This window comes from Vombatus ursinus, unplaced genomic scaffold, assembly GCF_900497805.2.
Source record: "Vombatus ursinus unplaced genomic scaffold, bare-nosed wombat genome assembly UNPS02014830.1, whole genome shotgun sequence".
NCBI lineage: Eukaryota > Metazoa > Chordata > Mammalia > Diprotodontia > Vombatidae > Vombatus > Vombatus ursinus.
Window position 1 is genome coordinate 14,347,193 of NW_020954608.1, and position 23,665 is coordinate 14,370,857.

Here is a 23,665-nt window from a genome sequence, read left to right on the forward strand (position 1 = left end):
GTGTGTGTGTGTGTGTGTGTGTGTGTGTGTGTGTGTGTGTGTGTGTGCACTCATTTATCCTTTGCCTTGTTCAGGTAATAGTGAAGTTCATGAAATTCCTGCTCCTCCCACAGTCTTTTCCATTTTTATATATTTTTCTAATGTAGCACCCAAATTAAGAAAAATAAGTTCCTCCCTCCCTTTTTCCTCTTTCCCTCCCTTTTCGTTTCCTCTCAAGACCAACATAACAAAATCACCCCCATGCCATGCCTTTCTTTAGTCCCTTGGTAATTCTTCAACACAGTGGTAATCTGAGGGTACATTTCTTTCTTCTTCTCCTATAAAAAAGTAAACACTCGATCATCATTTTGTAGTTGTTCTGTCATTGCAGTCGTGTCTGACTCTTCATGACCCCATCTGGGGTTTTCTTGATAAAGATAATGGAGTTCTTGACCATTTCCTTCTCCAGCACATTTTACAGATGAGGAACTGAGGCACATAGGGTTAAGTAACTTGTCCAGGGTCACACAACTAGTAAATATCTGAGGTCTGTTTTGAATTCAAGTCTTCATGATTCCAGGCCCAACACTCAATTCACTGGGCCACCTAGCTGTCTAATCCTCATTTTAGTTCTTTCCAATTCAAATTCCAATTTCATTCAAATGTATTTACCTTTCTAGGTTTCTCTTGTCTCCTGTGCTTGTGTTTAAAAGATTCTACCTAGCTCTGGTCTTTTCATCAGTAGTGCTTGAAAACTCACCATTCTATTAATAACCCATTTTCCCCCTTGTAAGATTGTCTTCAGTTTTTTTAGACTGTATTATTCTTGATTGTAAACATTTATTTTTTGCCTTTTGGAATATTGTATTCCAAGATGTTCCCCTCACCCTCAGTCCTTTTACAGAGTAGTTGCAGCAGAGTTGTGTGTGATCCTGATTGTAAATTCTTGGTACTTATACTCTTTATTTCTGGATATTTATTATGTTTTTTTCTTTGGCCTGGAATATCTGGATTTTAGATGTGACATTTCTGGGGTTTTTTTCTTTGCCCTCTGGGTTCTACTAGATCTGAGCAGTTTTCTTTCATGATTTCTTAAAATGTGACAGATAACCAGATGTTTTGTTTGCTCATGGCTTTTAGGGAGTCTGATGATTTCTAAATCATCTCTTCTCAAACTATTTTCCAGTTTTGTCTCATATGTTCCAATTTTAAAGTCTTTTAACTCTATTAAAAATTTCTTCTTGTAGAATCATTGAATTCTGTTTACTCTGTTTTATTTTTCAGGGAGTCCACTATACTAGCAAGATTGTCTCCCTTTTTTCCCATAAGTTATTTATTTTCTTATCAATTTTACCCCCGGAGTTCTAAATCTATTTTTTATCTCTTACTTCCATTCTTCCATCCATTTTCAGTGGATCAGAGGTTTAATAGAAGGATCTGTCTCAGTTTGGTCAGTTCCATATTAGAAGTCAGCTTTGTCTTTAGTTGCAGCATCAAGCCAAGGCCAAGAGGTTACTGACTTCAGGTACCATTTACAGAGCTTTGACTAATTTCACTCTCCCCCTGGAATCTCCCATTCAGAGTGCCCACAGGCTTCTAGCAGTCATCTTATAAAGTCCTGGGATGAATGGTTTCTCTTTGGTTTTTACTTATCAGTGCTTCATGTGGAGGAGCACTTTGAAGCTTTGCTGGGCTTTTTGTCAAGGGGAGCTGTCCTCTGCTACGAAATTTTCATGTTACATCTTAGCTGCAAGTGTCAATAAAAAAATTTTTAAAAGAATAATTGTTCCATCTATTCTGAGCAATGGTTCCTAATCCTGCTCTTGCCCTAGGATACCTTTTTAAAAAATACTCAGCAAACTATTTTGTCATTATTTATAATCATCATCATCCTTGGCTCATTCTGAGATTTCTCTCTTTGTACTTTATTCTCACAGGACCATGCCACTCTTTCATGCTGCTCATTAGTTACCTTCCCTAAACTCCATCAACTATAACTATCTTTACATCAATCCTTTATTAACCTTCTAAGTGTAAATTCCTTGTCTTAGGTATATGAAATAAAGGTGGCTGCCAGATATGTGTTACAGTGAGTCCATGAACAAATCCATTTTTATCTGCAAGACTGGTTTTAATATAAGAATTTGGGACTAAGAAACATTTTCTTCTGGTTGTGACCTCCTCAACTCATTTTCACAGAGATGTCAAATCAGTGGGCAATTTAAAAGGGTAGGTAAGCTGAATTTATGTTCTTCTTTGAAGAGATAAAGGTCACACCACAGGCAAAAAGGGAAATGCCCAAGCGTTCCTCAGGGTAGTCTCACACTGACCCTCTTACAGAGTTCATGTCGATGAAGTGTTTACTGAACAACTACTTTCCTTGGAATGTCCTAGAATCTGAATCTCTGGAAATTTTTCCATATCCCTTCATAGCAACTATGAAATCATGAACTTATTGCCATGACTTACTAAACTTCTAACATTAATTTTTTTTCAAGTTGCAATTAATAACAAGTCAGTTTAGGAACACAAGCATCAATTATGACCTCATATTTTTGACCTTCTGACATTCTATTTAACTTTAGTTGTGTATGCTCTTTGACCATTTCATATTAAGTTTTATGCTATATCTCATACATAATACATTTTTAAAGCATGATAAACTTGGTTCTGTATCTGCTTGTTATGCACCATTTTTTCCATGTTACTGTTATTTTGTTACAACAGAATTATTTTCATCTATGAGAATTGAGATCAGTTTTCTGAGTCAGTCAGATCTGTCTAAGGAGACCTATAATTTCACAGAAAAATTTCTTTTTAAGTCTTTACATCTTATGTGTACAAAATGCTAAAAAAATTTTTAATCAGATTACCTTTTAATAGACTTCATAACTGGACCCACAGTACAGACAAAAATGGAGCTAAAACTATTTTGCATACCTTTGACCTAATTGTTTCAGGTTCATGTGGAAATAATAATTAAATATAAAGTATGCTGTTCTGTCAATGTTCTTCACAAGTTCTTGTGAATCAGAGTCTTGACAGACCTGCAGAAATGGAAGGGAAGAACGAACAGTTCTTTAGCATTTCTGCCTTCTCTGTTGGCATAAGAAATTGCCAGCATGCCTCCTTGGCTTACTGTCTATTGTGATTTATGAAGAGTGGTACCAAATAGTATCAAAGGAGTCTGGAGTATGGACGATATGGCTGAGAACCAAGCTGACATCAGAACCTGCCGCTGCCACTGCCTCTGCCACGGCCACCACAGAGAGGAGAGAGTTGATGACTGTCTCTTGCATTGCTCTTTAAGACATGGCTGACAGAGGAATCTCTCCAAGGAAAACACATCACTTAAGTCTTCTACCTGCAAAGTTAACACTTTATTTTCTATGTTGCTTGTTCCTACAAAGACAGGCACATTTTGAGTCATTAGATTACAAAGACTGGACTGTAAGCAGAGTATGACAGACTAGGGAAATTACTCGAGGTTCCGTACTTTTTGGGAGGCTCTGAATTTCTTAGAATACCAGGCCACTGGAGTAGCTAGGCAGCATCCAGGAAAGGATGAGGTGATACTATCAGTTGTTGCTTGCAGAAAAAAAAAAGACCTGAATTGTTCATATACCTATAATCACACAAATCCACACATATCCTGCCAGAGAGGCCAAAATTTGGGGCTGGCCACGTAGCAACACTTCATAGAGTCATAAGATCATAGACTCAGCTAGGAAGAACCTTGTTGTATGTACATATATATGTATGTATGTATTGAAACAATAATTTGCTGTACTGATAAAAGTCCGGTGTCAAGACAAAAGTGAGAACTACTGGCAATGGCATGGGATGCAGTGGATGACGTGGCATCTTCAACGTCTGACCAAGCTCTAAAGTGCTCCACGGTGCCTGTTTCAGCTGCCGTCATGGCCATTGTAACACATTGTTCTCATCTGCCCATTGTACTGGGGGAAGTCTTCGTTTGCTTAGGGTTCCCCTAACTCACCGATGAGTTTGAGGCCTGTAAGTTATAGGCCTCTACTTGGTTTGGCCTGTCTGCTGAGATGGTTTACTGGAGTGTGGCCACTATGCATGCTACAGCTTCTTAGAGTCACAGGTGAGAGGTGGGTGACAGGTGGAAACCAAAGGTGGATGAGAAGCCCTTAAAAGGGCTCAGCAGGCCCTCACACCAGACGTGCTAGTCCTTCCTGAGCAGCCCATATACCCCTTCCCCCTATATAGATCTTTAATTGCTATCTAGACATAACCTGGAGCAGCTAGTTCACACAGTGGATAGAATGTCAGGAAGACCTGAGTTCAAATATGGCTTCAGACACTTACTAGCTGTGTGACCCAAAGCAAGTCACTTAACCCTGTTTTTCTCAGTTTCCTCACCTGTGAAAAAGAGCTAGAGAAGGAAATGGCAAACCACTCCAATATATTTGCCAATATTTATGGGACCAGATTTTATTTCTAATTCAGGACTCCTCTTTCAACAATTTGTGTGTGTGTGTGTAGATAAAAAATATATCTATCTATCTACATATGAAATATGAAGGTGGTATAGAATAGTAAGAATCCAGTTATTCCAGGTAAGTGCAGGCCACAATTATGAAACATTTTCATTTATCTAATGATCAAATACATAGCTCCCAATTGCCTGAAATAGTCATATAGTAAATAAAATGGCCTGCAAAGCATTTACAGTGGGGAAAAAAAGTGAGGAGATCTGAAGAAGTAACTCTGTGACTGATCTACTTGCTAACCAGAAGAAAGGAAGAAATTCTCTCACTGGTTGGTAGAAAAAGCAGACCCACAGAGATGGAATCACTTAGAAGCACGTCAGATGTTGTCAGGTAGAGGTAGTCTTTGGTCAAGCTAGGGGCTGGGATTAAAATTTTGTGGTTGTTGTTTTTCAGTCTTGTCCTATTCTCTGTGACCCCATTTGGGGTTTTCTTGGCAAAGATAGTGGAGTGGTTTGCCATTTCCTTCTCTGGCTCATTTTACAGATGAGGGAACTGAGGCAAACAGAGTTGCCCAGGGTTACACAGCCTAATAAGTGCCTGCAGCCAGATTTGAACCCATGAAGATGAGTTTTACTGACTCCAGGCCCAGCCCTTTATCCACTGCACCTCTAACTGCCTCTCCTATCAAGAAGACAATACTCAGGGTAGATTCCTGTCCTGGCCTCTTGGCATTTATATGCTTTTTCACTGGCTAGAACCAACCCCAACACAGCTTCAAGTGGGAGCAGATAAATCATTGTACTACTGTAGCTGAGGTTCAAGAGCATAGGAATAAAAATGCTCCTGAAAGAAAATCCTAAGAGTGTGAGAGAACAGCAGGAAAATGAAAGATTTGAGACAAGAAAGAAGGCAGGGGAAAGGGAGGAGAAAGTAATAGATGACAGAAGCAGCGATGGGAGGGGTGAGAAAGAAAACCTCAAATGGGGTCATGAAGAGTAGGACACAGCTAAAACAACTCAGCAATAACAAAAAGACATAGCCTATATGTCTACATACTGCCAACATGTTTGATGATCCTAAAAATATAGCATTGTATTGGCTGTTAGAGTGGAAGGAGGCTTATAGGTCATCTAATCCAATTATCTGAGTTTATAGATGAGGAACTGAAATTGTCATTTGTTCAAGGTCATATAGTTTGTTAGTGATAACTAGTTGTGAAATGGAGTTGGAGGCTGCTAGGTGTTTATTAAATAAAGTGAATAGATAAATTTTTCACCAGTAAGGCTGATTTTAACATAAAGAGGTTAGTTTTAAAAACATAAAAACTAAAGTCTCAACGCAGGGCATAAATGAAGCAAAAGTACCTTTCCACAATATTAACTCTTGCGTTTTATCTCTAACATGTAACCAAATGCTGTGATCTAGAAAAATGTTCAGATATTCCTTTTGTGCATCTGCTGTTAAGACAACAAAAACCTGGTCAATATTGTGCTTGGTATGAATGGTCCAGTTTCCTTTACAGAGATGTGACTTCTCTTGACTTAAAATACTGAAGAATTGCTCCACTGACTCCTCTGCAAGGTTATGTCACAGCCTTGCATGTAAACACATAATGTAACAAATAATGAAACAAAATGTAATGTAATATAAACTTATGTAACATAATATAACAAAAGAACGTTTTGTTAAAGAAAAATCTAATACTATATTCTGCAGTAGGCAAATCACAGCAACAAAAAATCCAACAATACATCCTGGTCTCTCAATGCCTCACCACAAATATTCTCCAGTGTTACTTAAAATCCATGAGTTAAGAATTTTCCACGTCGGTGTCTGCCATAAAAAAGCTGTCACATCCATGAAATTTGCTAAATTGTGCTATGCTAGTATAGTGCCACTCCATGAGAAAATAAAATCATGTTCATCTCCTAGTGTATGTCCTCTTTACCTCCAGAGCACTGTCTGCTCATCCTAGGCCCCTCCATGCTGGCAGAAAGCAGTCTTAAAATTGCTCTCCCCATCTGGCCAATGGTCATGGTTATCTCTGGAAAGCTCTCACCTCTTGCAATAAGGCACCAAGCCTGGAATTGCCTTCTTTTTAGGCTCATATGAGTTTTATAGCTCAAGGACCTCTGGACACACATTTATCTAGAGTCAGGCAGCATCTTTCTGTCTTCTAGAACAGATAGATGGTGCAACAGTTAGAGTGCCAGACCTGGAGTCAGGAAGACCTGAGTTCAAATCTGGCCTCAGACACTTAAGCTATATGATGTTGGACAAATCACTTAACCTCTGTTAATGCACAGTGCACCCCAGTTGATTGAAATTCGATCTCCATTGGCACTTGGACAGAATTTAGTCAAATCTCTTAGGTGCTTTGGTGACCATTATTAATGACTATAACTAACTACCGGTCCCCAACCTCCATCCCAGCTAAAGCTGTATTCCCAGTGGCTTCTATGTGTCCTAAAGTCCCATATACTCCAAAATATTTATCATATTACTTTTTTGTAATCACTAAGAACTGGAAACAAAGTAGATGCCCATTGATTAGGAAATGGCTAAACAAATTGTGGTACATGAATGTAATGGACTACTTACTACTGCACTCTAAGAAATTATATATGCGATGCATGTGATGAATACAGAGAAGCATGGAAAGATCTATATGAACTGATGCAGAATAAAGTGAGCAGAGCCAAGAAAACAACATACACAGTGACCCCAACAATGTAAATGGAAAGAATGACACACCAAAAAATCAAAAGTAAATATAACAAAATTATAAAGATCAAGTGATATTCAAATGAAGAGATATGAGAACCTATCCCTTGGTGGTACATTGCACATTACACATATTTTTGGACTTTGTCAATGTTTTGACAATAATGTTGATTTTTTTTCCTCTCAAAAAAAAAAACCTGTTTGTCATAGGGGATGGCTCTTGGGAAGGGGAAGGGAGAAAAATACGTGAGATGTGATGTTGATATAAAAAATAGAAAACATCAATAAGAAACTATTTTGAAATAAATAAATATAGTTTATGCCCTTGGCATCCTATTCCTAATTCTAGACTTAAATTAAATAAGGCTATAAGAAACACTTCAAGAGCACTAGAGCATGGCTAACCCTAAGTACTTTGTTTCTCAAATTTCTAATGCATCTAATCATGAAATGTTGTATATTATAGTTATCTGTTTGTGTCTTATTCTCCTACACCATCATGAACATGAGGGTAGGGCCATGATTTATGTAATTTGTGTATTCCCTAAACTCTTGGAAGCCATTAGACACTTAATAAATGTTTGTAAAATGAATAAACTGAATTCATTCTACTTAAAAGCATGTTTAATAATGGCATTTTCCCCCCGTACTAGTTATTTGCTGCTGGAAAAATACCTGGGACCAGAATGGCTGAGTTGAAAGCAAAGTATACTTTACTGCATGATATTGTGATAAGGTATGTTGTTTACAAATTCTGTGGAATGTATTACCAAGCTTACAGAATTTCCCAACTATATTGCCACTTTAAAAAAAACAGGCAAGAGGTAATTATTCAGGTGAATTGATTCCTACTGCCAGAGTTAACTCAAAACCTCAGCCAAGAGAATCATCTGCACCAACACCTACACATAGGGCAGTTTAAAAAAATCATTTGAGTATTCTCTATATTTTGTCCAAAGGAAGAAAAAAAATTGCACATCTTGAAGTGCTCTGGCCAAGCTTTTAGAATACTTCCTACTATTTAAAAACAAGACAAAACAAAACAAAAAAGCAACATCCTAGGGGAGGAAATAGACTGTTATTCTTGAAAGCAAAGATCTTTGTTCTCTATTTCTCATATAGGGCCTGGAGGCCCTAGCACCATACTGATCTTATAGTAGAAATCTCAATAAATAATTATTGATTGAGGGAAAATATTATATGTTTCCTTCTCAAAACTTGCCAGAAGTGAAAAAAATACTCTAATTTGGAAATAGGTAAAATAATGTTTTTCATTTGTGTGTGTTCACATTGGATGAATCAGAATTCAGTTAATGAGTCAATTGATTCAAGTACTGAAAACAATTCAAAACAACAAGTAAAGAAGGAGTGAACTCCAGGCATGAGGAATCACCTGTACAAAGGCAGAAAGTGGGAGATGGAACAGCAAGGAGGCCAGTGGGTTGGGATATAGAGAGTGTGAAGGTTAGCAATAGAAAGTAACCCTGGAAGCTTAGACTAGAGCCAGAATGGAAAAGGTTTTAAATGCCCAATGTAGGAATTTGCATTTTATTCTACAGATAGTAGCTCTCCTTCGGAGCTTCTTGGGCAAGGGAATGACAGGGACTTGTGCTTTTGCTTTGGCAGTTATGTGGATAATGAATTGGAGAAGGAAGAGAGAGAGAGATAACAGATAGGAGGCTCTTCTAGCAGGAGAGAGGTGATGAGGACATGACTATTAGCACAGTAGCCGTGTGAGTGTGAAGAAGAGAACAGTTACAAGACATACTGTGGAGGTAGAAACAATGCTTGGCAACTGATTAGATATGGAGGGTGTGGAGGAAAGTAAAGAGTTAAAGATAACTGAGATTGAAAACCTGAGGAACTGAAAGAGTTTTACTCATGAAAATAGAGAAGTTAAGGAGGAGGGGGGTTCAGTTTTGAGGGAAAGATGAGTTGGGTTTGAGATGCTATGAGACATCTCCTGGGAAGTGTCCAGTAAGAAGCCAGTGATGCATACATGGGGGGCAGAAGAAAAACCAGGGTTGAATATTAAATCTATGATCCATCTTTGTAATTGCATAGAGGTGATAATTGAAGCCACCAAGAGAGTTTGCAGAGAGAGAAGAGGAGAGGACTCAGAACAAAGCCTTGTGAATACATCCCCATAATTGAATTAATGCTTTGTTAAGTTCAGTGGAATGGGACATATATTTAGGGTCTTGCTGTCAAAAATATAGATGATTGAATCTATTATCAGTATTGAATCTAATTATCAGTAGCCTTGAGGGGAATGGGAAAAGGGGCAGAATCTTTGTCTTTATTTGGTAAATTGCTAAGGGTGGGATAAGGGAAGAATGGAACATGGTCACAGAACATATGGCTTTTTGTTGTGATGGTATGATAGCTGCCCATTCCCCAAACCACAGAGCTTTTTCACTGCAGGTTCCAATGCTGTTTTGAAACCACTTCTTTCACTTCCCTTCCAGTCAAAATAGAACTCCAATTTTCTAATCTTGCAAATAGGAAGTGGAGGTAAAGAATATATAGAAAGTTTTTTTTTTCCTGGAAGTTCAATGGTAAAAGAAAGGAGAGACATAAGGACCATGGCCTAAGGGGATGGAAAAGTCAAGTGTCAAAGGTTTTTTGATGATGGGAGAAAAGGGCAGGTTGAGCATGTTGGTAGGCAGCAGGGAGGGTGCCAATAGAAAGAGATTAAAAATTAGAGTGGAAGATGATTGTGAGGGCAATATGATAAAGGAGCTAGAAGGGGATAGGGTCTCTGGGAATAAGTAAAGATATAGACTTTCCTGAAGAGAAGAGTCACCTCTTTATCAGAGGCTCGAGTAAAGGAGGTAAGAATGGGGAATGAGATCAGGAAAGACAGAAATATAGAGAAGGGGAAAAGAGGAAGTTAATAGTGAATGACTTCTTTATTTTCTTTCAGTAAAGTATGAGCTGAGATCTTTTGCTGAGGGATAGGGGTGGAGAGAGTGGAGTGGGAGGCTTGAGGAGACAATAGATGGTTTGGAACAGCTGCTGAAGAAATGTGATATACGTAAGGGCCCAGATGAATTAAATATGTAATATGACTTTCTCTAGGACCATTTAAAAGTAAATGAATAAGAGCAAAGGAACTAAATTGTACCTGATTTCAAATCTGGCTTCAGATACTTACTAACTGGGGGCGATGGGCAAGTCACTTAACCTCTGCCTCAGTTTCTTCTAATGCAAAATGGAATAATAATAGTACCCACCTGCCAAAGTTGTTCAGAGTATCAAATGAGATATTATCTTTAAAGTGCTTTACAAAAACTAAAGTGATGAGTGTGTGTGTGCGTGTGTGTGTGTGTGTGTGTGTGTGTGTGTAAGTAGATTAGGAATTCAGGATTACAGTATACTATAAATTTGAACGATTAAATAGATTAACTATCAAGAAAGGAAAGGAAATGAAACTAGGGCACTTAAGGATGAAGGAAATATAAGTCATGAAGAAGATGAAGAAGAGGCACAGGGAGAGAGAGAATGATAGGTAGAGTCAGAACTTTCAAAATTCAGCAAACATTTAATCCAAATTCAATGTAGAATGATCTGTGACTAGGTTCTAGAAATACAGCAGTGAAAGTAGAACCTCTCCTGACCTTAAAATGTAGTAGGAGAAATAAGGAAAGTAAAAAGATATATTCAGACTTGTAGATAGCTCCTATTGTTGGAGGATCAAAACATACAAAAATCCAAAAGGTCTACAAAGCCATATCAGCCACACAGTATGTATTGATTTAGTGCCTACTCTTTGCCCTGACAGTGTGGGGATACAGAACTGTGGCCTTTAGCTCTTCCTAATAAGTATAAATGAAGTTTTACTTGATTTCATATTCATTTAAGCAAAAAAAGTATGAAAACAATATAAATAAGTGAAAAATAAGATTTTTCACTTATTTATATTGTTTTCATAACCAGAAGGTTATAAAAATATAACATCATGCTATATATTTTTAAGGCTTCAGTAGTTCATGAAGAGGGTCCATGAATACATTGCTGACAAGTAATGACAGGAGCTCCCCTGCCCTGTCTGATTCTGGGAGGGTTTTTCTTGACCTCCCTACTTTCCTTTGACACTGATAATCTACCATGTGACCACTGCCAAAAACTCTGCCATCTTTCCTCACCATCTGCCAGTCCCTATCTTGCTTCTTACTTCACCCCAATTCCTGCTGGCATAAAAAGGAGGAAGGAAAAGACAGAAGAGAGCACCTAATTACACTCCCACTCCTCACCAAGCACCTGCTCCTCCCCTCCATATCTGCTTCTCTTTTCTAACCAGAGCATTCAAGAGTGTAAGTCCCAAGAGTCTTGAGAATGAATCCCTACCAATGGTTCTAAACTGGTGGAATTTCTGCTCCCACTCTCCAACAGGTTGGACAAATAGAAGGGAATAAAGACAGGTGGGAAGAACACTGTTCCTGCTGCCTAGACAGAAAGGTATTCCAAACTCCCCAAGTGAGAACTCTGAATGTATCATTACATAGGATGGTTAGGCCCTTCAGTGCTATTAATACAACACTATGCTTCAGATACATTACATTTAAATGGGTTTATGCCAGATGGGCTGGCTTGGTCTGCCCAAGTGCCATCTGTAACATTACTTCTATGGGGAACATGTGTTCTACTTTCCAAACAATTCACACAGAAACTTACGTAATATAATTTGTTTGTAAATTAGGGGGTTCCTGTGTTAATATTATAGAGTAACTTTGAAATTAAACCAAGAAGTTTCAAGGTTACATGCACCTAGCATGTAAGGAGATGACTCTCCTCTTCCCTTGGTGGAAATTATGTCCATTGTTACCTTACACTTAAACTATTTGGTTATTGTAAAACTGTAAAAATAGAATTCAAGGAGACCGTTTCTCTGAGGACCTGAGTGACGCGTCATCAAAGAAAGAGAAGCTAGGTCCAAGCTGGTAACCTAAGCTCGGAAAAGTTTTGTCAGTTATCGGGTTAAGGGCATGTGATTTGTGCCCTAAAGTAAGCTGAAAGTAGGGAGGCACTGCTGAGAAAGGAAAGAGAAACTTAACGGGCAGTCCCAAAGTGATCAGAGACTTTAAAACAAAAGGGAACAGGGAGTCTGCTTCTGGTCCTTAAAAGTACATAATATGTATGGTGCAAAGAGGCCCCAGGGAAAATGATTTCTACCACCCAGGCCACATAACCAGCTCAAAGCCACACCCCCCCCAAAAAAACCAAAATATTAAGCATCACTTACATGTAAGGCACTGTTCTAAGTGCCAGGAAGGATATAAGGATTTTTTTAAAACAGCCCAGCCTTCAAGGAGCTTACTTTCTTCACACACGTAAATACAGGGTCATTTGAGCAAGGAGAGTGTACTAACAATTGGAGGATCAGGAAAGACTTTGCTGAGGAGGTGGTGCCTGAACTGAGGAGAGGGGAGATTGAATTCTAGAATTGGAGCATAGATTATGTGAAGGAATAGAAACAGAAGATGATGTGCTGAATTTAGGGAATAGCTAAGAGTCTAGTTGGTTTGTAACATGGAGAAAGCGTAGGATAATGTGAAATAAATCAGGAAAGGTTGGTTGGAGCCAGATTGTGGAGGCTAGCCAGATGCTAGCTTAGAACACTTATGTAAAAGACATCATAGGATGCTGAATACAGAAGGAAGTTCAGGGATTATACAAGCCAAGTTTTAGTTAGCCAAGATGAGAATCAGCCTTAACAATCAACTGATGCATATGCTTTCAACAAACAAGGCAAGTCATGCAGAAATGGATCAGGAGTGAAGATGGACATTCTAGAGCCCTCAAACCATAGGTAAATTCCTGGAGAGGATCCTGCAAAGTCACTGCAGGACAACCCAGGACAGAGATCTTTAAGAACCTGATAGGAAAATGCCTTTCCTCATTTAAGTGCTAAGGACCAGGATGAGAATGAAGGCTTTGGTTTGACTTGTTTTCTCTTACTCCTAGTAAATTTTCCTTTTGAATAATGCTCAACTTTTCTTGGCTGAATTAAGAGGAATAGAGATTTTCACATAACATAACTCAGAACAAATAGGTGATTGCCTGGTGCAATGATGATAAGACTGGAGGCAGCTCTGGGCTCTGTAGAGAATTAACAGATAAAGACTTGGGAACCCAAGGGGGAAAGAGTCAGGCATAGCTGTGAACATAGATTCCTTCCCACTCTAGTCCAGATATTTGGGAGCATGCCCTTTTAATTATATATATATATATATATATATATATATATATGTGTGTGTGTGTATGTCTTTTTATATATATACAGCACACAAGAGTCTGAGCTCCAACTGCTGCAGGATGCCAAAAGATTCACTTCGGAGATAGAACAGCAACAACGACACCTGGAAAATGCCGATACGTTTCCAGAAGGAATTAGCACCGAGGTCTCCAAGATGAGAGAACAACTTCTTAAGTATCAAAATGAATATAATGCAGCAAAAGAAAGAGAGTTCCACACGCAGTATAGGCTGAGTAGGTATGTATGTCTTATCATCAAATAGATTGGAAATAGATGTGACCAAAGTAGTATTTTTAAGGATAGCAAACTGATTTTCTAGCCTGAGAATCAATTGTGTGTAATGTGGCACAGCCTTATTTTTTTAATTAATTTATTTTTAGTTTTCAACATTCACTTCCATAAGCTTTTGAGTTTTAAATTTTCTCCCCCTTCCTCTCTGCCATCCCTCTCCAAGATGGTGTGCAATCTGATATAGGCTCTACATATGCATTCCTATTAAACATATTTTCACATTAGTGATGTGAGAATTAGAACTAATAGGAGGAACCACCAGAAAGAGGAAACAAAACACAACAGAAGGAAAAAAAAGAGCAAATAGTGTGCATCAATCTGCATTCAGACTCCATAGCTCTTTCTCTGGATGTGGATTACATTTTCTATCATGAGACTTTTGGAGTTATCTTAGATTCTTGCATTGCTGAGAAGAGCTAAGTCTATCAAAGTTGGTCATTGCACAACGTGGCTGTTACTTTGTATGTTCTCCTGGTTCTGCTCACTTCACTCAGCATCAGACCATACAAGTTTTTCCAGTTTTTTCTGAAGTCTGCTTGCTCATCATTTCTTATAGCACAATAGTATTCCATTACATTCGTATACCACAACTTGTTCAGCCATTCCCCAATTGATGGGCATCCCCTCAATTTCCAGTTCTTTGCCACTGCAGAAAGAGCTGCTATAAATATTTTTGTACATGTGGGTCCTTTTCCCATTTTTGTTATCTCTTTGGGATACAGCCCTAGAAGTGCTATTGATGGGTAAAGGGTATGTATGTTTTTATAGGCCTTTGGGCATAGTTTCAAATTCCTCTCCAAAGGTTAAATCAGTTCACAACTCTACCAACAATGTATTAGTGTTTCAATTTTCCCACATCTTCAATATTTATCTTTTTCCTGTTTTGTCATGTTAGCCAATCTGATAGGTGTGATGTGGTACCTCAGAGTCATTTTAATTTGCATTTCTCTAATCAATAGTGATTTGGAGCATTTTTCATATGATTATTGATAGCTTTAATTTCTTCCTCTGAAAACTGCCCGTTCATACCATTTGAATATTTATCAATTGGGGAATGACTTGTATTCTTATAAATTTGACTTAGTTCTCTATATATTTTAGAAATGACACCCTTATCAGAGACACTAGTTGTAAAAAATCTTTCCCAGTTTTCTGCTTCCCTCCTAATCTTGGTTGTATTGGCTTTATTTCTGTAAAAACTTTTCAGTTTAGTGTAATCAAAATTATCCATTTTGTATTTTATAATATTCTCTATCTCTTGTTTGGCCATAAATTCTTCTGTTCTCCATAAATTTGATAGGCAAACTATTCTTTGCTCTCCTAGTTTATAAGTATCTCCTATGCTTATAAGTATCAGTCTTCATATCTAAATCATGTACCCATTTTTACTTTACTTTGGTATGTGGTATAAGATTTTGGTCTATGACTAGTTTCTGCCATACTCTTTTCCAGTTTTCCCAAAAGTTTTTGTCAAATAGTGAGTTCTTATCCCAGAAGCTGGGATCTTTGGGTTTATCAAACAGTAGACTACTATAGTCATTGACTACTGTGTCTTGCGTACCTAACCAATTCCACTGATCCACCACTCTATTTCTTAACCAGTACCAAGTAGTTTTGATGATTGCTGCTTTATAAAACAATTTGAGATCTGGTATGGCTAGGGCACAGCCTTATTAATATATTCCTGGATTAGTTCTCACTACACCACTAAATTTTAACATTGGGGGCCTAAAGACTTGACGGGTGCAGTCTCAGAACAATCAATCAGATGTGTAGCCTGAACTGTATCTGAAATATCCTGTTAACACAGACTTAGCCTTCCAATGACTTGTCAGTCAATAAACATTAAGTGCCTAGTACGTGCCAGGATGATGCTAATAAGCACTAGGGATACAAAAAGAGACAAAAGACAAGTACCTGCCCTCAAGGATGGTGCAATCTAATGGGGGAGACAACAAATAAATGTGTATGAACTATACACAGGAAAAACAGGAAATAATTACTGGATGAAAGGAACTAGAATTAAGAGGGGTTGGAAAAGGCTTCCTGTAGAACATGGTGTTAAACTCAAATAAAAACTGGGGCCACTAAACCATTCATAAGGATGCCTGCAGGTGCATATTGACTTAGTTTTAAAATGTAGTGTTATCTCTGTTTTATTATATTTTTATTTTTTTTTTAACTATTTCTCAATCACACTTCAAATCTGGTTTGGGCTACCATTGGGAGTGTTGTGGACTGCATGTGGCCCACAGATGAAGTATCTGACACCTCTGCTATAGAAGACAGCATTTTGTTGTTCTTTGGCCTTCATTCTCAGAGAGGACCAATGACATCAGGAGGGTGATGTCTTGACTTGCAAGTGAATTGGATTTAAGTGAAGCAGAACTGTGCAGATTATCAGCCTTGCCCTCCTCCAGAGCCATCTGAATCCAATGGCAAGACTTAAGTCAGGATGACTGGTGATGGCCCTGGATGGAGTGGGAAACTGTGCCCTTTTCAAGCTAACGTCTTTCCCAGGTCTCAATGTGTCTGAGGCAACACCCATTCAGTAGTTAAAGGCTAGGCAAGAACTGAGGCAAAAGATGGCCTAGTTCGCCTTCACAAAAGAATCAGTCTGGGAGGGGAAGACACTCAGAGTTTCTGGCCAGAACAGAAACAATGCTATTTATACTCACTCTGAATCAACAGAACCCAAACAATGAGCAAATGAGGCTTGGGCTGATACCTATTATTGGCCAATCAGTGAAAGCCAGAGTGATTTGGGTAAAAGGCATGGTCATTTTAGTTGGAAGCCAGGGGGTGGAAATGAGGAGGGGCAGCGTCATGGGCATAGGGAACAGCCAGAGAAAGGCCTGAAGCACAGAGATGGAGTGAGTGTCTTGTTTGTGAACAGCCAGGAGGCCCGTATCACTGGATTGAAGAGTAGGTAGAGTGGAGGAATGTGTGAAAAGATGGGAAAGGTTGGGGGCCAGGAGGATTAGGAGAAAAAGAGCTCCACACACCAAACAGAGGATTTTATATTTGATCCTGGAGGTGATGGGGAGCCACTGGTGTTTCTTGAGTAAGGGAGTGGCATGGTTGGGCCTGTGCTTTAAGAAAATCATTTGGTGGCTAAATGGAAGATGGATTCTCGTGGTGAGAGATGTGAGTCAGGCCGACCCACCAGCAGGCTATGGCAGTAGTCCAAGTGTGAGTTGATGAGGACCTGTACCAGGGTAGTGTCAATATCAGCGGAGAGATGTATATGAGAGATGTTGCAAAGGTAAAAGCAAAAGGCCTTGGCGACAGCTTGCATATTAAGCAGGGAGGAGGGAGAAATAGTAGGAGGCCAGGACAGCATCTAGGTTGTGAGTCTGAAGGGCTTGGAGCCACAGTTCACAAAAGAGAGGTTGGGGGCTAGGGAAGGGAGGGGGAGACATAGACACAACACAGCTGTTGTTCTCCTGACCCCTATCCAAGCCTTTGTCTGAAGCTGTACCTCTAACTCAGGAGAGGGGGCATCAGTGGCTTGGTCTGTGGTCACACTGACATGAGAGCACAGGCTGGTGGGCAGGAAACAGAAGCAGCTACTATAAAATCAGTCAGCTCAATAATGCCCCTTGCATCTGGTCCAGTGCTGGCCCAAGTCTCCATTCCTGTAATCAGTTTCCCACTTGCCTTGAGCTCTCGAAGAAACTCTGGTATTGGCCCAGCTCAACCTTTTGGTTCACGCTTGCTTTGCTCCCAATTGAAACCCCAACCCTCTGCCATGGTGGGTATTCCCCTCTCCCTCTTTTCCCAACCACTGATAGATGGCAACTCTGTCCAAGTGGGATATGACAGCACTGCCTGACTTACCAAGACAGTGGCACAGAGTTGACAATGCTGGAGCAGCTTGCCAGGACACAAGCTCCTTAGTAGGGATGGAGAAATTATAGGGACAGTTGACCCAAGTGTCGCAGGAGGTGGCTATCTTGGAAGGTGCCATTGCTTCTTTGAAGGAGGCAAACTGCTGGCTTAGAAGTAGCCGAGAGCAGCTTTGGCCATAGATTGCATTCAAAGCCCTCTAGAATATTTTTCTGGGTGGGGAGTGGACCTTCCATAGTTCTTGACTCAGTGCAAGTTTTATGTACCAAGACGGCAAGGCCTACCTAGTAGAACAAATTGCTGTGCCATGTCCTACCTCCTCAGAATAGCTCCCTAAAGGGCAGCTAGGTAATTCAGTGGATAAAATTCTGGCCTTGGAGTCAGGAGGATCTGAGTTCAAATACAGCCTCAGACGCTTGACACTTAATAGCTTTGAGACCCTGGGCAAGTCACTTAACTCTGATTGCCTCACCAAAAAGCAAAAAAAAAAAGAAAAGAGTAGCTCCCTATTTGACAGTGTAGAAGAATTCCTTTAGGAGCTCAAGCAAACATTTTACAGTGGACTTGCTGGCTGCAGCAGAGCAGAGGGCTATAGGAGAGGATAGGATAGATAGATGAATAGATAGATATCTGTGTATATGCATATACATATATACATGTGTATATATACATATGTATGTATATGTGTTTATATACACATGTATGCCTATATTTGTATACATGTACATTTACATGCATGCATGTGAGCACATGTATGTTTTGTGCACATCTATTATGTGATGTTTTAGAGATGCACACTGATGCATTGTATATTATATATATTATTCTGTGCATGTGTGTTTATATTTATATGCCAGAATATCAGGACATAGCAGCAGCAGAATACTGGAGAAAAAGACACCTTCAATGCAAAAGTCTTCACTTCACTTAATTTCTCAGACACGTACTAGTGTGACTCTGGATAAATCACTTAACCTCTCACCAGTGGTGTGCTGGAGCCAGCTCATGAGAGATCGTTGCTAAATTTTCAGTGTGAGAATTTAGACCTCGGGAATTGGCAAATGCTACAGATCAGGGCTTGATGTATTGTTTTGTTGATTGTCTATACTTAAGTGATGAAAAAAAGTTAATAATGCAGATAAAAGTGTGTTGTGCATAATTTTTTGAGAGCCTGTTGCTAAACATTTATCAGCACATCCCATTCAGCATTAATTTAGTCTATAAAATTGAGATAACATTTACTGTGCTATGGTGAGTAAAGCACTTTGCAAACTTTTATAGAGTTGGTTCTAAGACAGAGTGAATTGAACATTATTTAATTATTATACTCACTCAAGCTAAGCCTGAAGAAATTTTTTTGAAAATGTGCCTCCCTCTTTTCTTTGCAGAGGTGGGGGACTACGGTTGAAGAACATTGCATACGTTCACAGACTTGATTGATGTGTTGTTTAGTTTTCCTGAATTACTTCCCTACACCTCTCTTTTTTATGTAATAATACCTCTGGGACCACTTCCCTAACTCACACTGTCCCTGGCAATTTGGCTCCTCAGTAGACAATGATTACTTCTCACCTCAGCAGTCTAGAGGTAACCTTGAGGGGCTGAGGTTCCTAATGCTGTTGCTTCTGACAGGCCTCCATTAGTGTGCTCCCTGTTATCAATCAGCCAGAAGCTTTAATTAATGTTTAGCAAAGGACATCAATTGTGGCCATATACCAAGAAAAGTGGTTACAAAAACATTCCCCTGAGAGAGATTTGTGGAGAAGGTTTAGAAAGAACAGCAGCTATAGAACAATGCGGGGAGGGGTACTCTCTTCTTATACACACAAGGTCTGTACACTGGTAGTGAGGCACACAGGTAGAGGACACTTGTCACAAAGGAATATCTCCCAACTCCTGCCATTTGTGGAGTCTTCATGAGAATCCCTGTAGACGTATCTTTCTACGAGGCTCCAGGAATCAGTGCCTATCCTTCTCTCCATTGTGAGGGATCACATTCCCTGAAGTTGGTGCCATCCTTGAGTGACTGTGTTTCCACATCCATTTGTAGATGTTCTCTGTCTTTAGCCTCTACCATCCCAGTGGTTACTGCTCTTGCCTCTGGGCACTCTGCTATTGTGTCTGATTGGCAGTGGAACTCCCAATGGCTCTGTTGGATCTCCTGAACTTGCACGATTATCTGGGCACTCTTCTGTCAGAATACTCACTCACTCAAAATCAGGAAAGAATGAACACAAAAGAAACAGAGATGTGATGTGCTCCTTGACACACAGAGGCCAGGTGGCAGGTAGGGCAGCAGCCCTTCTCTCCACCCAGCAACTCCCAGTCTATTTCTTGCCTCACTCGCTGCAAGGAAGGAAAAGAGATTGAGAGATCCTCATGTCATGGTTTTCACATTCATTCTCAGTTCCGGCTCAGCACCACTTGAGTCATTGGTTCTTCAGGCTCCACAGCCAATGAGAAAACTTTTTATCATCACACAAAACCACCCATTCAGGATGGCAACATGGATGAAAACAACCTTCCAAAGTTATTCCACATAAGAGTTTGGAACCAGGTAGGGAGTAGATCTGTGTGTGCTCTGTATAACTCAGCAGGAAGGACAAATCTCAACATGGTCTACAAACTCAGTCTTCAATATCTGCTCTCCTCATTACATTTATTCTTTGCTACAAGAGATGACCCTAAGGGAAGAAGGGGGAGGAATATATTTGGAAAGGAAGATGATATAGAATAGAAGCTATTGATAATTTTTTAAAAGCAAAAGGAATACACCCAGATACTATGCCATTATGGTAGCAGCTGAAACAGTTTGAAACTGACATTCTAGGGAAGTAATGCAGGAAACCAAGCCCTTGTGGGTCCAACTGGAGAAATATCGTGAGGTCCGGTTTCCTCATCTATAAAATGGGCTGGAGAAGGAAATGGCAAACTACTAGTATCTTTGCCAAGAAAACCCCAAAGGGGTCATGAAAAGTTGAATGTGACTGAAAAGTGACTCAACAACAACAGAGCTTAAATTTAACCCACTCTCTGTTCCTTCAAGAAGTATTAAGAATTGGTTGTCTAATGCTACTTAATTCAGCCACTGCATATATAATCCCTGCCTCCCCATCACCAAGACACTCTTGGTGTTTCTGGACACATTACTTAGAACAGGATCCCAAGCTAGCTTACCCTTCTGACTATTAGCATCTGAACTTTTAGGGTATATTTAGAGTAGTTGTAGTTATATATTAACCCCTTGTAACCTCACAATCAGGTGGTTAACATAATTCTATGATTTTTAGTCCTATCTGACTGGATCTATTTATTGACGAGGCCAGAGATGTCAACTCTGTGACAATTCTTGGAAAAGAATCAAAAGATCAGGTCATCTAGTCTTCTACTTCCCTTGCCTAAGTGTTAGCTATCAGTTTTTTGTTTTGTTTTTATGTGGAGAATAATAACTCTGCCATGACAATAGAATGCTCAATGGCATCACCATCTGGGACCAGTACCTATTACCCTTTATGTTTAGCTTGATGAACCTCTTGGCTAGAGTGGTTATTTTCACCAAACTGGACCTCCAAGAAGCCTGTAACATATGCCAGATACAAAGGGGACAGTAAACAGAAGGTAGCTTTCCAATTCAACCTCTGTGAAGGCTGGGTATTGTCATCTGGTTTATGACATTGCATATATAGTTTTTCAGAGATTTGTGAATTTGACATCTCAAGACCTGCTGTATTCATCCCAGGAAGTGATAGTTTATTTCAGATATCTACAACTACTCCCCTTAATCCTTCCCAGTATGCTAAATTGGTTGGTGAATTAGAAAAATGTCCATTTAAGGAGGAAATAGAATTCTTGGTGCAAAATTGTCCCATAAAGAATCAATGTAGTCACACAAGATGCATTGGATGCTCTCCATCTTCATCTCCAAGAAAGATATACAGTAAAAGTTTTCTTAGCTTCATTGTGTATGAACAGTGATTTGTCCCCAGGTTCTTTGCCCTGAAGAAGGTACCTTGCACTCATCTGCTGAAGCACTCATTCCCCAAGGCTTTCTGATGGACTTCAGGCTTTCCAAAGGTGAAATCACATGTAATTACATGGAAAACCACTTTACTTCAACTCCTGTTTTGATATAATCATTTCCACAGAAATAATTTACTTTGAAGACTGATGCATCCAACTTTATCATGAGGCTCCTCCTCTTAAATTACCCTGGCTTCTTTCTGGCCCTCCTCATACTTCTCGCCCAAGATGACACATGGAGAAAAGAGCCATTTATGTAGTTTGGGAGATGAAACATAGTCAGAACTACATCTGAAGGATGGAGGCACCATATTGAGGGAGCACATCATTGTCCACACTGACCCTAAGAACTTAAATCAATTTTGGAAGGCCAAGAATTCAGTCAATATCATAGCCACTAGGCATTATTTTTCAGCAGTTTCAACTTAACTACTATCTGTGTTCCTAGATATCACAGTGATGTGGTTTTTACACTGTTGTAAAAACCAGAATTTGAATGCCTAATGGACCAATCATACAGACAGGCCTTTCTACAGACCGTAAACTGCAGCCACTAAATCTGTTTCATCTCTATTAGAATTAATCTAGGTAACTAGGTAGTGCAGTGGATAGAACCAGAAAGTCCTGTGTTAAAATTATTTTTCAGACACTTAATATCTATGTGACTCTGAAAATGTCACTTCACATCTCTTAGCCTGTTTTCTTATCTATTAAATGAGGACGAAATACCATCTACCACTTAGGGTTCTCACAAGGATAAAATAAGAATGTATGTAAAACTCTTTGCAAAGCTTTGAGCTATATGAATACTAGCTTTTAAAAATTATTATCATTAATCTGTCATCAGCAGGCATGATATGGTTATACTCTGATCTAGCTGTCTGCTATCAAAGCCCACATAACACTCTCACCCAAGGGAGGACCAGTTTTAGATGGGCTCCTACACTTCCACTTAGGCCTATGTATTGCTCTTGCCAAAGTTTGGTGGGATGCACCCCTCTACCACTGTTTTCCCATGACAGCCTGGCAGTGGACCACAGGGGCCTATTTGAGATTTTATACAAATTTGCCTGTGAATTTAGCAACTATGACTGCAATACAACTTTGGTGGTCATATCTGATCATATGAAGTATATGCAATCAAGGAACCAGTCAAGTTTGCTGCAGTGTATAATCAATATGTTTACCATTTTCCTGAGCTCAGATCTGGCTTCAGGCACTTACTAGCTGTGTGACCCTGGGCAAGTCACTTAACCCTGTTTACCTCTGTTTCCTCATCTGTAAAATGAGCTGGAGAAAGAAATGGCGAACCACTCTCGTGTCTCTGCCAAGGAAACCCCCACACAACTGAAATGACTAAATAACAACAGCACCCAAATCAAGCATTTCACATGCATTTCTCTGAAACCTAGACCACCCTTAGGCACTATCCGTGTATAAGTGTTATCTATCTAGCACCTGCTAAATAGCCTTTAGGGTTTGAGGGTTTCCAGTTTTCCCATTCCAAACCTCTTCCTTACATTCTTTTATGCAGAGGAGCAGGAAAAGGTGCAGAGACAAAGCTGAGCCTAAGGATCATTACTTCTTCTATATACCCAGCCATATTCTGGACTCGAATGTGTAAAGATAGCCAGCAATGCTTGAAAAGGCTTTACATTCATCCTTACATTGCTATGCTAAGAAAATATATTAGCAATATTATTACGCCAATAGAGGTTGGGGTAATGGCATGCATGGTATGTATTCTATATATAAGGCACTGTTGTATGGTAGAAAGAGCCCTGGATTTGGAGTCAGGAGACTTGGGTTCAAATCCTGACTGTGCTTCTTAATTCCCGTGTGACCTTGGGGTCTGAAGAAAATTAGAAGCAAGTTGATAAACAGACAATCATGGTCTTTATGCTTATTAGGGGAGTAATACTATCTCTGTGAGGAAATGTGTGCTTTTATACAAGTCAACCAAATCAGTTCAATAGACAATTAATGCCCTCCTATGCTAGTGATACAGAAATAAAGACAAAACAAAGGTATGTATGCACACACACACACACACACACACACACACACACACACACACACACAC

At 39.4% G+C, this 23,665-nt stretch overlaps 1 protein-coding gene across 2 annotated transcripts in view; it reads left to right on the forward strand.

Annotated features, from left to right (window-relative positions):
- Positions 1 to 23,665, forward strand: part of CCDC146 (coiled-coil domain containing 146) — a 191,458-nt gene that overhangs the window by 79,318 nt on the left and 88,475 nt on the right. For both annotated transcript variants that reach the window (XM_027838605.1, XM_027838607.1), the window contains exons 3-4: positions 7,817 to 7,899; positions 13,450 to 13,659. In XM_027838605.1, the coding sequence (XP_027694406.1) occupies positions 7,817 to 7,899; positions 13,450 to 13,659 (293 nt within the window). The remainder of the gene's footprint in view (positions 1 to 7,816; positions 7,900 to 13,449; positions 13,660 to 23,665) is intronic.